General features: G+C 41.3%; 1 protein-coding gene across 1 annotated transcript in view; it reads left to right on the top strand.

The window, feature by feature from the left end:
- Window positions 1–14,890, top strand: part of LOC134678769 (protein phosphatase 1 regulatory subunit 12B) — a 99,035-nt gene that overhangs the window by 30,948 nt on the left and 53,197 nt on the right. Inside the window, exons 2-8 of the mRNA XM_063537468.1 lie at window positions 2,146–2,276; window positions 3,867–3,985; window positions 5,200–5,348; window positions 6,206–6,361; window positions 7,582–7,750; window positions 12,284–12,412; window positions 14,006–14,084. Of these exons, the coding sequence (XP_063393538.1) occupies window positions 2,146–2,276; window positions 3,867–3,985; window positions 5,200–5,348; window positions 6,206–6,361; window positions 7,582–7,750; window positions 12,284–12,412; window positions 14,006–14,084 (932 nt within the window). The remainder of the gene's footprint in view (window positions 1–2,145; window positions 2,277–3,866; window positions 3,986–5,199; window positions 5,349–6,205; window positions 6,362–7,581; window positions 7,751–12,283; window positions 12,413–14,005; window positions 14,085–14,890) is intronic.

The raw sequence follows: 14,890 nt of genomic DNA, 5'->3' as shown, positions 1-14,890 counted from the left end.
TAATATCGCTTTAAATATTGATCCTACAGAAAAGTGTTCAAGATGTTTTTTGGAGGAAATTTTATGTAGATAATTTATTCTTAAAAACCTATTTTGCTATGGGACATCGTTTACGAGTTATTTACAAATAACTAAAAACCGGGCAAGTGCGAGTCGGACTCGCGCACGAAGGGTTCCGTACCATAATGCAAAAAAGGAAAAAAGCAAAAAAAAACGGTCACCCATCCAATTACTGACCCCTCCCGACGTTGCTTAACTTTGGTCAAAAATCACGTTTGTTGTATGGGAGCCCCATTTAAATCTTTATTTTATTCTGTTTTTAGTATTTGTTGTTATAGCGGCAACAGAAATACATCATCTGTGAAAATTTCAACTCTCTAGCTATCACGGTTCGTGAGATACAGCCTGGTGACAGACGGACGGACGGACGGACGGACGGACAGCGAAGTCTTAGTAATAGGGTCCCGTTTTACCCTTTGGGTACGGAACCCTAAAAAGGGACTTTAAAATTATTTATAATTAACTTACCCGCTGCTTTGTCTTTTTAAATATTGATCCTAGCGAAAAGTGTTCTACATGTTCCTTGTAGGAAATTTTATGTTTATTATTTAAGTATAAGATTTTTTTTGCTATGAGTCATACTTTTCAAATGATTAACGAATAAATAAAAACAAGGAAACTTAGAATTCATTATACTAGAACTTTCCCTTTTTATTATCTTTTTAAATATTGATCCCTGCGAAAAGTGTACTGAATCTGTTTTGTTAAAAATTTTGTGTAGATTATTATCGTTTAACAACATTTTTTGATATTGGCCGCCGTTTATGAGTTATTTACGAAAAACTAAAAAAAGGGACCTTCGAAGTGATTATAATTAAATTTCCCGCGTTAATATCTCTTTGAATATTGATCCTAGCGAAAAATTGTACTGAATCTTTCTTGTAGGCAATTTTATGCAGATTACTTATGTAATAGAACATTTTTTGCTATGCGCCTCCGTTTAAGAGTTATTTACGGAAAACTACAAAAAGGGACCTTTAATGTCAAATATCTCACTTCCGGTCAAGGTTTCGATCGAGCAACCGGCAAATTCGGATTCAGCGGGGTCTAATTAGGTTAAAAAACCCGGTTGCCAAAAAGTAATATGCTTTGCCAGTCGAAATCGTTTTGATGAAAAATATGACCAGTCTATACACATAAGTCATAATGACGCATGTCAGCTATTTATTTGTTTTTTAAGTGGCCACTTCAGTGGGCTATCAGTCATCACTTCAAAGAGTATTTACGCATTAAAGATGAATAAATGATAACGGGTAACTAATTTAACTAACTATGTTACAAATACTAGGTACATTATAATACTCGTAAGTTAAGATTTTTTTTGTAAACCTTACCTTGCCCTCAAACTGCCCCCTATAGTCCGACGTTTGGTCATAAGTTAGTCCTGAAATGATTTTTAGTAATGTTGTATTTGCGAATTTTTAGCTAAAATGATCTGCGCACAAAATGCCTCCGCAATTTCTTTTAATTTGACACGCAGTGTAGTGATCATATTATTGAAGTGTAACTGCTTCAGCGAATTCTAAATGGAAGATTATGCTCGCTCGTGTTTGGATGATAGAAGATATTGTTTTAGCAATCAAAACCGCTTGGGTTGCACGCTACTCTTCAGGCTTTTACTAGGGTGTTTATTATTTAGAATTAGAAAAATAGTAAACACTAGGGTGTTAATTATTTAGATTTAGAACAATAGTAAACAGTCTTGACATGTTTTTTTATTGCGAAACACATTTAACGGGACTCACACTTTACCGATATTTAAAATAATTATGTTTATTCAATAAATTATTTATAATTTAGAACTAAACAAAGCAAAGCGAAAAAGATGATTGACTCTCGCAGGAGGGTATAAGATACACATCACTATCAGCTATCGCGGACACGCGTTTTTGAGAACTATGTAGGTATTAAGCTAAAATCGCGAATTTATGCCTCCGAAGAATGGTGGTGTGTATCGTGTTTTCTTCCTTCTTGACCTATTTGCGTTATGCGATGGTTTTCCATATTAATGTTATATTTATTTAGTGTTTTATATGTAACACTCATTCATAAAACTTTCTAACAATTACCACCGAATGTTTCCAGGCATGCATCGACGACAACCTAGACATGGTGGAGTTCCTCGTGGCGCACGGCGCCGACGTGAACCGCGGCGACAACGAGGGCTGGACGCCGCTGCACGCCACCGCCTCCTGCGGCTTCCTCAGCATAGCCAGGTGAGCCCCGACACACTACTGCACATGGTGGGGCTCCTCGTGGCGCACGGCGCGGACGTGAACCGCGGCGACAACGAGGGCTGGACGCCGCTGCACGCCACCGCCTCCTGCGGCTTCCTCAGCATAGCCAGGTGAGCCCCGACACACTACTGCACATGGTGGGGCTCCTCGTGGCGCACGGCGCGGACGTGAACCGCGGCGACAACGAGGGCTGGACGCCGCTGCACGCCACCGCCTCCTGCGGCTTCCTCAGCATAGCCAGGTGAGCCCCGACACACTACTGCACATGGTGGGGCTCCTCGTGGCGCACGGCGCGGACGTGAACCGCGGCGACAACGAGGGCTGGACGCCGCTGCACGCCACCGCCTCCTGCGGCTTCCTCAGCATAGCCAGGTGAGCCCCGACACACTACTGCACATGGTGGGGCTCCTCGTGGCGCACGGTGCGGACGTGAACCGCGGCGACAACGAGGGCTGGACGCCGCTGCACGCCACCGCCTCCTGCGGCTTCCTCAGCATAGCCAGGTGAGCCCCGACACACTACTGCACATGGTGGGGCTCCTCGTGGCGCACGGCGCGGACGTGAACCGCGGCGACAACGAGGGCTAAGCATAGCCAGGTGAGACCCGCCCCTGACACACGCCTCGCTGACACTTTTGACACCCCTGGTTGGAAGAACCACATACTTAATCCTTCGAAAAAACCTCGGCACGTACCACCGCCGGAGCGATTACGGAAGGAAGGTTTCAGGGTGTGAGGATGAACGCCCTCGCCGGCAAGTGCTTCGGTAGTGTAGACCGGCGGTCGGCATCATATCATGTCAAACAATTCTTCCATTTTTTCTTATTGTGGCACATAACGTAACTCTTAATAATTACTTGGTAACGGTATTTAGTAGCGTTTTTCATAAGACTTCCTTGTTACGCAATGCTAAGTTTACTCACTGACATCGCCGATAGCTATTCCAAACAGTGACTCAGAGCTAAAAACTCCGACTACGGATTATTAACCTTTTGAACGTCACTATTTTTTATCATACGCCGTAGTAAATCTTATTAGAAAGCATGGAGATGCTTAGTGGCAATTTATTAACAAGTTTTAAATTCAATATTAATCATAGGGCAAAGCTAACATGATCGAATATGAGCGCTAAATACAGGGGAACTACAACCCATGAGGTTTAGTCATGTTTCCTCACGATATTTAACTTCACCGAAAAACGAATAGCAAACGCTGTTTCAGAAATCCTCATAAGTATTGGTTCGAATTTGTAATATTCGAATAGGGTCCTTTTCGTTGGCTTGTTTTTTGTCCCGTTAAAATATGACGGAGTGTAGCTTTTTGTATTGGATGAAATCTAGTTTTTAATTTTTCTCATGTAAAATATCTACAGCTAGAAAAACATGTCATAGCACTCGATTTTTTTATTTATTTGATAGAAGACGCAAATACAAGCGTGACAGACTGTTCAGAAACAAGACAACGAAAATAATTGTGAACCATTTGAAAGTCGCACGCTTTAGGCTACTGACGCTCTTTCGTTACTTGTGACTTTCTTAATATTTCTCTAATGATTTGTAAAAATATTCAGGTATCTCCTGGAGAGCGGAGCGGACGTCGCAGCAGTGAATTATGACGGCGAACTAGCGGTCGACATCGCCGAGAGCGACGCGATGGAGCAGCTGCTACAGAAGGCTATCGATGAGAAAGGTGAGCCCAACGAATCAATGATTTCCATCATTTTATGCTTATTTATAGGAATTGTGGCTCCGCATTTTACTGGGATAACGTAAAAACAATTTGATATTGGATGAATTGCCACTGAAAGCTTTCGTACTAAAACTGTCAAATTCAGTCGGTACAGTCACGCTCCTTGATTGTTATACCATTTAGGGTCCTAGCTAAGGGTTTGTGCACAAATCACGCGAGGTCCGATGGGGGGAGGGGGGTCACGAAAAAATCACGATAGATCACGTTGGGGGAGGGGGGTATAAAGGAAACCTCACGTGTATTTTTCTACAGTGAACGAAACTAAGAAAAAAAACCTACCACAAAAGTAGATACTTTTTCTCGGTTTCTTTAAACATGGATCTTCATTTTGCACTTTAAAATAGCGAGTCGAACGAAAATATAAAAATAAACACGATTTTCTATGTACAAGACAATTTATCTTAAAATTAGGTCGAATGAAAAAAAAAACAAAAAAATACACGTGAGGTTGTGTGGGGGGAGGGGGGGTTGCCAAAAACGTCACCAAATATTACCAAGGGGGAGGGGGGGGTCAAAAAGTAGCCGAAAACACCTCGCGTGATTTGTGCACAATAAACTGGTTGTTTAATACTTCCGTTATAATGTCTAATTTAGCTAGGACCTTAAACGGCTCACTATTCCTGCGTGTGGTGAGTTGGTGACTACTTTCGTGTCGTTCGTGGCATAATACCCATAGGATCATATTTGAACTCTAGTCAGGCTAGTTCTTCAAGTTCGTTGAGCCAACTGGTAGGTGTCCCCTGACGCCTATCCCTCCATCTTGTCAAATAACACCTGGCATGGACAGTACCTGTACATTTATTTCTTGGCTTGGTAATAATTTACGACGGTACTGTCAAAGATTTTAATTTCCGTACCTTGTCACCTGTCACTGTCACGACCATCAATATGAAAGTGGCTAGGGACCTCAAAATATTGCCCCTATGACAAGGTACGAGATGCTACTGAAATTAAATTCTTTGACCGTACTTAGCGTCCAATATTTACTGGCCTGGGAGAGTCCTGTGACTACGATGGAGAGTAAGCTTGTACACAAACATGAAGCTACTGTCGGGGAAAATCGATAACTCCAATGGGACCCGAACCCAGCCGTAAAATTAATGATGTAAAAGTTTTCCAAACCAAATAATAATTACAATATTTCTGTTACGCAGGCATCGATTGCGAGAAATCACGTAACGCGGAAGTGGACAACCTGCTCAGCGACGCCAAGAACTGGGCGGCGAACGGCTACGTGGAAGTCAGGGATCCCAAGACCGGCGGCACGCCACTGCACGTAGCCGCCGCCAAGGGTTACATTGATGTAAGTGTCTGAAAAGATCCTTGAAAAGCCTCTGAAAACCCTTGATAAGAGTACTTGCTGGTCGCATGGCAAGGAAGCGTAGGGATGGACGTATGTCCACACGTTGGACGTATGTCCACTGGACAGGGGCTTACGCTGGTTTTAGTGTCACGCGGACCGTCCGTGCGGATCGCTCCGCATCGCCAAATTGTATGAAAAAGCTGTCGTCCGCGCTGACCCGTCAGCTTTACTTTGTAACGCTCCCTGAACATGATACATATTGGTCCGGTGCGGAGTGGACGGTCCGCGTGACACTAAAACCAGCCTTAGAGAGCGCTGATGAAGATTGCCCACAATTATCACGTCCCTCAGCCATGAGGTTACGACAAGGAAGAGAAGTGTCTGAGACTGATTATATTGAAAACTGAAACCCCTTCATCGAATGGCCACTCATATCCTTTCTGCTACCGTTGCCGGTCCTTTAAATAACGCCTTTGACTGTAACCGGTAGAAGCGTTTCGAAGTTAGATTCCGTCTTTTTTACTACGAATTTTGATTTGAAAGAATTAGGAAACACATACGTCTCGCAATGCCGATTCCTACTCCAAAGGCATAAATCATTTTTTTAGCCTATTTGAGTGCCCCATTGCTGGCCAAAGACCTCTCCTTTGGTTCTCCATAACTCCCGATTTTGTGCTTCTTCCGGCCAGTTGTAAAGGAGGTGTCAAAGTCTTCTCGCCATCTCCTGGGCCTACCCCGCCCAAGCTTCTTTACCGGCATTCACTTGGTGGCTATGTTAGCCCACCTGTCCGGATGCATGCCAATATGCACAAACAGATTGACAGAGCTTGTTTATTAATATTTTTTTATATCCCTAGGTGGCCAAGATGCTTTTGGAAGAGTGCGGCGCGGAACCCGACTGCGTAGACTACGAGGGCTGGACACCATTGCACGCCGCCGCGCTCTGGGGCCAGAAGGAGGCCGCCGCGCTACTGCTCAAGTGTGGGGCCGATCCGCATCTCAAGAACTACTCGGTTTGTATGATCCTCTACGTCCCACGGTCAAATTACCTCCAGTTAAATTTAAATAATTATAATTATTGGAGTAGAGTTGCTTTTGTTTTGTTTCAATCGATTTGAAGAGTCCGCAGCTAGCTCGGTTCTCCATACAAACGTAGTTACGCTCTCATTTTAAAACGACTAGCTAGATTGCTCTGAAACTTTTTATTTACGATAGGATAAGGTATATACCTATACCTGTAATTAGTTTTATGTAGGTTCAGATACCATAGTTAAAAACACATCAAAATTAAGTTTTTCATACAAAACTTGTTTTTGCTCTATTTTGTTTGTTTTATATGCTGAAGCTGTGTAAACTAATGTGCAAAGATAATCATTACAATCCAACACGTAGTTTTAAAATAAGAACGAAACCCCGTTTGCATGGGAAGTTGAAATTCGGCCGAGCTACCTGCGGTCTCTTAATACGAAACTGATTTTCTAATATCATGGATTCAACTTTGACTGCTAATATTTCTTATATAGCGGGACGCTAGAGGACACTGCGGGGGTTACGGGCAGAGCTGCGAAAGGAATCGTTTAGGTTGCACAATACTAACACATTATAACAACAAAACAGTACAAACGTCAATCAATAAGAGAAGTATCAAATGTCAAAATAACAACACTTTAATATAACACGTCGAAGGTATGTTCAGTTGTATGTACATATCATATATCTCTCGCGCATGATGGTCCCTATGACAGTTCATTATTATATGGAGCAGTTGTCACATAAATATTTTTTAAAAGTTTAGCACATTAATTTATTTAGAAATGTAACAAAATATGGTAAAATAAAAACATTTAATTTCTTAAATATACAACGTGTCTCAAAATTCAACGATAAGCTGACACCAGAAGATGGACCTGCTCATGAGTACTCGAGAAAAAAAAATAAAAAATATATCTCAATTAGTCATGGACCCTGTCAATGACATGGTCGATAAAAATACCGCAAGGGGTGTCGATTTTCATTTTTTTTGCAATTCCATAATAAATTGAGATTTTATTTAAATATTTTTCCTCGAGTAGTCATGAGCAGGTCCATCTTCTGGTGCCAGCTTATCGTTGAATTTTGAGACACGTTGTATATTTTTTAATTAATCTCAAACAAACTTGAAGAAACTCTAATAGGGACATTATGTGACGTGAGAAGTATACTTATATTGTAACCGGTAATGTAATATTTCCAGGGCCAGACGTGCATGGACCTAGTGGACCCGAGCATATCGTCGTGGCTCGCCGACGCCACGCTCAAGGCGCCGCGGCGCGTGAACAACAACAACAACAAACGGAAACTCTCCCCGCCGCGGCACGAGGTGAAGAGGGTCGAGCTGCAGATCACAGGGGATGTGGTCAATGGTGAGCTCATATTTACATAATAAATTCCGTACACGGCGGGAAGAAGTTGATATCTCGCGGGAAAAAATAAAAAAACCGGGCAAGTTCGAGTCGGACTCGCGCACGAAGGGTTCCGTACCATAAAGCAAAAAAAAAAAACGGAAAAAAATGCAAAAAGAAAACGGTCACCCATCCAAGTACTGACCACGCCCGACGTTGCTTAACTTTGGTCAAAAATCACGTTTACTGTATGGGAGCCCCACTTAAATCTTTATTTTATTCTGTTTTTAGTATTTGTTGTTATAGCGGCAACAGAAATACATCATCTGTGAAAATTTCAACTGACTAGCTACAGCCTGGTGACAGACAGACGGACAGACGGACGGACGGACAGCGAAGTCTTAGTAGTAGGGTCCCGTTTTACCCTTTGGGTACGGAACCCTAAAAAGAAGAAATTTGAACCTTATGTAATTTTATTTCACGTTCAAATTCCTTCGGTAGAATATCTCGAGTTATCAGCTTCTTCCCGCCGTATACGGAATTAATAGTTTAAAAAACACTAGAAAAACACGCTTGATGCCTGATCGTGTTCAAAGTCCATTGCGTGACCTTTCTCACAAGTGCAAACACGACTATGATACGATATTTTCATCATGGAATGCCAGTGCCTATCTTCCGGCTTCATCATCAGACCTTGAAACCTAATCGTGGTCAAAGTTCATTTCAAGACTTTTTTAACAAACCCAAACACAGCTATGATACGAAGTTCCATCATGAAGTTTCAGTTCATATCTTCCGGCTCCATCATCAGATCAGTTCGACAGGACCATATTATTGTATTTTCATCAGAACTACATACAGCTGCCAATTTTCATGACGCTACGATCCTTGGAAGATGGTTAAATTAGTTATCTTAGATTCCATCACATAGTTACATACAGGTCGACCTAATAAAAGCGTGTTAATAAACGTTAAAATTTACGGGCCTGATTTAGTTCAATAATGTTATGTCCCTTTCTTACAAATATATAAGACATAATTTTTAAGAAAAAAAAACCGACTTCCATGGGGGCCGATGAAAGATTATTGTAGATGGTACACTATGTAGATAATTTTTAAGAAAAAAAAACCGGCTTCTATGGGGGCCGGTGAAAGATTATTGTAGATGGTATAGGTATACTATGTAGAAAAGGAGGTAAAACCACCCACTTTTCTACTAGCATTTCGCTTCTGTAAGGGTCGTAGTTCTAGCCTAACCTAACCCACTTCTCTGATAGCAGTTCGGTTCTGTGAGGATCGCAGTTCAAACCTAACCTAACCCACTTAACGGCGCAGGCGGTGCGGTGTACGGGGGTTTAAGCGGGAGGGGCTAGTAAGATTGGCATCATCATACTTATATACTTACACATTTTATGGTAGGTAATCATAGTGGTTTATTTAGTTAAGGTATCATAGTGGTTTTCCGGGTCAAGGTCCGGGTCCGAGTCCAGGTCTGAGTCCGGGTGCGAGTCCGGGTCCGAGCCCGGGTCCGAGCCCGGGTCCGAGTCCAGGTCCGGTCCGGGTCCGAACCGGATCCGGGTATGAGCCCGGTTCTGGGTCCGAGTCCTGGTCCCAGTCCAAGTCAAAATCGAAATTCGTAATCACCAAATGTGTACTATGCGTTGTTGAAGAGTTCTATTCTGGTCATCATCAGCAGTTCCATTTCATCTAATGCGACAGTTTTTAATGTAAATGCTTGATTTTATGATGAAAATACAAAAAAATCTATGCGTATGCCTTTAATATTTGAGGAGTTCCCTCGATTCCTTATGGATCCCATCATCAGAACTCGAGCTTGACAAAAATGTGGCTTAAAAACTTAACTTGCTTAACAAACATAACGAAGAGGAAAAATCGCCAAACGTGAACTATGCGTCGTTGAAGAGTTCTGTTCTGATCATCATCAGCAGTTCCACTTCATCAAATGCGACAGTTTTTAATGAAAATGCTTAATTTTCTGATGTAAATACAAAAATCTCTATACGCATGCCTTTAATATTTGACGAGTTCCCTCGATTCCTTATGGATCCCATCATCAGAACTCGAGCTTGACAAAAATGTGCATTAAAAACTTAACTTGCTTTTAACAAACATAACGAAGAGGAAAAATCGCGAAACGTGAACTATGCGTCGTTGAAGAGTTCTGTTCTGATCATCATCAGCAGTTCCACTTCATCAAATGCGACAGTTTTTAATGAAAATGCTTGATTTTTTGATGTAATTACAAAAATCTCTATACGCATGCCTTTAAGATTTGAGGAGTTCTCTCGATTCCTCATGGATCCCATCATCAGAACTCGAGCTTGACAAAAATGTAGCTTAAAAACTGAACTTGCTTAACAAACATAACGAAGAGGACAAATCGCCAACCGTGAACTATGAGTCGTTGAGGAGTTCCGTTCTGATCATCATCAGCAGTTCCACTTCATCAAATGTCACTTTTTTGGATGTATATGCTTGATTTGATGATAAAAACCTAAAAATCACTATATGTATGCCTTTAAGATTTGAGGAGTTCCCTCGATTCCTCATGGAACCCATCATCAGAACTGGGTTTTGACAGAAACGGGACCAATCTGTATACATATACATTCAATAAAAAAAAATTTTTTCAAAATCGGTCCAGTAATGACGGAGATATGGAGTAACAAACATAAAAAAAAAAAAAAAAATAAAAAAAAACATACAACCGAATTGATAACCTCCTCCTTTGGGATTTGGAAGTCGGTTAAAAATGACAGATAATGACAAATCTATTCGTAGCTAATTCTGGCTAGTAATGCGTTTAAGAATAACACCTTTAGTCGATGCTGTAGACTTATAGTGTAAACAACATTATTTGCGGTATTTGACGTCTGTCACTCACAACAGCAATACTACGTAAAATGTCTTGCACATCGAAATCACAAAGGAAAACAACTGCACTGCGAACGTTTACGTTCTACGTCTTTTTTTTTTAATTTTAGGGTTGGCCGGACACCACCGTCATGAATCGGTAGTCGTCTAAATAAATCACAATTCGATACCTCAGTCTACGTGCCATCCAATCGTAATCACTTGCTGTGACAATCGATTTGCGTTAGTTACATCTCTATATACGTCAGTCATAATGTGTCAAATACCGCAAATAATGTTGTTGTTTATACTTTAGCATGAGAGCGCCCCGAGAAATAGATTACCCGCCCCTTTCTAATTAAATACAATATACATACATTGCTAGTACAATTAATTCAGTCGTTCGCACAATGCAATGTAGCGAAAAACGCATTCTAGTTCTTGATGCGTGTAAATGAGACTTTAAAAAAACATGGGTAGTTTTTGATGGCGACCGCCGTACAAAAAATGTAGTGGGATATACTCGTACACACAATATAATGGTAACTTTTGTCACTGTTGGCGTGGTCACCACTATGTTAGCTACGTTATATTTTCTCCAACATATACCAAAACTTACAAACAGACGGTTATCGTTCGTGTTGCACATTGTCATTACTTCTTTATCATTGCAGATGCCATAAATATCACCATTATTGTATATTATGTACTTATTTAACTCACTTTCTTGAGGAATGAGAATGAAATAATTAACTATCCCCTTGATCATTACAGTATATGTTGTGTCACATTTTATATGGAATGTGGAATATTTCATATTTCTCATGTCAAATATTTAGTTGCATATCTAAAGTATCAAGCAACAGCATGCAAGCGTTCACATAAGCGAAATATTCCACAGCACCACCCACATTGATATTCAGAATTAGGAAGAGTAATCTGACAGTTTATTTAACATGTGATTTAGACACCTAAAGTACGTTTTTTAGCATTAGAAAAAAACTATGCGATCATGACATTCATGACGTGTCTTTTAATTAAAAACCTCTTTTTAAAAATTAGTAACTATCACTTATGAAAGCAAAATAATGTGAATAATCGTTAATGATTCATAATTGTTACATATTTGCCGTGACTTATTTTTGTCTGTAAATGTGTATTTGTAATGTAAATGCCTATTTCAATAATAAGACACGTCAAGATTGTTTACCTTTTTTCTAATGCTAAAAAAAACGAAGTATAGATAACTTTATAGTTTCAACTATAAGATTTTCTGAGCCTCTAAGATAATACAATTCTTTAACGGGGTATTCACGTAGTAAATTTCGCATGTTATGAACTAGAGTAACCTTTATCATAAATAGAAAACCGGACAAGTGTGAGTCGGACTCGCCCACCGAGGGTTCCGTACTTTTTAGTATTTGTTGTTATAACGGCAACGGAAATACATCATCTGTGAAAATTTCAACTGTCTAGCTATCGTTCGTGAGATACAGCCTGGTGACAGACGGACGGACGGACAGCGGAGTTTTAGTAATAGGGTCCCGTTTTACCCTTTGGGTACGGAACCCTAATAAAGCGTTCTCAATTCTATTGAACGAGTCAGTCTGTCAGTTTACTCCTCCTAATTGCGGATGCGAGCTAACCCATCGACTCCCCTAATCTCACGTACACACTCAGACAAGCCGCCGGCGCCGGAGATCATTAAGGACAGCAAGCCGCCGAAGGGGCGCGCGCCCTCACCCGACGCAGAGGAGGAGGCGCCCTCATGGCGGCGCACGGCCAGCTTCAGGAAACAGGAGGTCACACGTGAGTATCACAAACTCAGGGGGCGTTCTTCGAAAAGTCTACTTTGACGGAGACATGACGCGTATGTCAGCAACCTTGAAGGCTCAGTCACACAGGCGCGTTAGCGGGGCGCGCCGCTGTTACATATAAAACGCTTACGCCCCGCCCGGACGGAACCTTAATTCTGTATAGGGCACACTTAGATGTTGAATGGCGGAAATGACCACGCTTACGCTTGAACATCATCCTTTGTATTTTTTTTTAATGCAGATTTTTTAGGACTTTAAAAAGACGATGTGGCTTAAATCATGTTTTATTTTATCTGGACTGTTAAAACTTGCTAAAATCTGTATAATATACCGTTGAATTTAAAGCTAAGTCATCAAACTTTATCATGCCCACTGCATGCTATCATGTTTTAGTTTTATCAGAAGTTTAAAAAATAGCGTCATCAGAAAAGTGTCTTTTCTGGAAGGCCCCTCAAACGGTCGTCATATTGGATGCGGGTCTCATTGAGCGGGGACATCGCCATACGTGCGTAGCGATGCTTAACTCACACACCGCGTGCGAATTCGAATAAATGTGATAACCACGATTTTGTAGACGCTACGCCAGACCCGAGCGGAATAAGGAGCCTGGGAAAGTACATTTCACGGAGTCCCAAATATCGTCTCATTCACGTAACATGGTCGTCTCATTTGTCGTATTCCTTAAAAGTATCTTTATATGTACAGAATTCGATGTATTGTAGAAAGTTTTACAAACGTTAAAAAACAACGCGAGGATGATCCAAGCGTAGTACATACTCTGACTGAATTTTGAACATCAACATTACCAGCCTCAAGTCAATGTGGATAAGACCGTCTAAAGGCTCTTACGTCGCTTTTAACTCTTGCGTTTGTACTCGTACTTCACTAAGGATCGGTTGTACTAAACCATCTGTCACGCGTTGAAGCGTTCGCATAATTTTATTGTATGGGATTTTTCATCAGATCTCTGCTGCTTGACGTTTATCAGTCTGTTAACTGTGGTTGATGCAACTGGCCGTTAACGAACGTCCGTAGGTCAGAACGAGTGAAGCACTTCCGTGCTGACTGTGTCTGCAAATACGAGACTTGCCGTATGACGGTCTTCCCAGCAATCATTCATAATTCATTTATTTATTCCTTTTGTGGTTTTATAATAGGTCTTATAACTAAAAATCAGTACGTTTACCACAAACCCTGTTAGGGCACCGCATTACACAGACAAGACATCCACCAGACTGAGCATAGTCGCGCTACCCCCTCTGCCACGCATACGGTAATTTTACTCCATGTTCGAGTCGAAAGTATCTTTGTGTGACATCCGTGTCTTTGACCAGACCTATCACGGCACGGGACTTCACTCACCTCGTCCCGCGCACCCCCGCATTTTTGGCATCATCGGTTGCATGAAATAATTGCTCTAAACTCGGCGTAAAGGATTCCTAGTCTATGCCGCATTATTACGTACTTATAAACTGATAAAAATAGCATGCAATATTTACAATAATTACATTAAATTTTCTTCTCTTCCCCAAATTTAGCTTGAAACAATTTAAACACCAAAATGATTTCCCTATATTATTTCCAGGCGAGAACAAACCGGCGAACAACGCCGTGGACAACGACACCATACTCAGGAGGACGCACAGTTTCGAAAACGACAAGACGTGAGTCAATACTAATGCATGCGAAGATTTTCTATCACTCTACCGTGTTTTTCTAATTTTGATCTTATAAATATTTGAATAGAGTACGTTTTTTCTTGGCATGACAGCCCTTAATTTGGCAATATGGTTTGCAATGCGTTTTTTCTTTTTCTAATGCGAACCATTAGGATTATTGAGAGTCAATGAGGCTTTAATTCACTATATTGACTCTTTTGTGCTGAATTAAGGGTTAAACTGTTACTACTCGCGTTTGTCAGCGTTAGAGTCCATCTAAGCTAACTCGACACTGACTTTGACGTAGCAAAGTGTAAATGTCACAAAAAACATCAAACAGAAATTTGACGTTTATGGTGATGTCGCAGTCGGATCGTATAATCCGCCGTATTACATTACGGCTAGCCGTTTTCAAAAACAGGGGCGTTTTGAAATGCGGCGGTTTAACGATTAGCCGTATTGAATGCGGCTGAATGAGAATCCGCCGGAATGTATTCGGCGCCATACGTTCTTCAACACGGCTAGCCGTAATGTAATACAGCGAGTCATTAGCCGCCGCTTTGACAGTTTTAGTTCCCATTTTTAACACTCGTGGCGCTGCCTGAGAAACGCTGGGGTGTCCATCAAATCTGGAGTTTGTCGGACTGTTTCTTTTCAAAAAAAATTTACCTAACGAACCTAACCTACCTACCTATTGATTAAGTGAGACGTCCGTGAAAACATTACACTTTGGGGAAAAAAGCGTAGGTAGGTAATTAGGTTAGGTTCGTTAGGTAACTTCAGATGCCCGAAGGGCAAACCGCCCAGAAATA

This window comes from Cydia fagiglandana, chromosome Z (assembly GCF_963556715.1).
Source record: "Cydia fagiglandana chromosome Z, ilCydFagi1.1, whole genome shotgun sequence".
Taxonomy (NCBI): domain Eukaryota; kingdom Metazoa; phylum Arthropoda; class Insecta; order Lepidoptera; family Tortricidae; genus Cydia; species Cydia fagiglandana.
The sequence above is the reverse complement of the archived record's forward strand: the minus strand, read 5'-3'. Positions and strand labels throughout refer to the sequence as shown.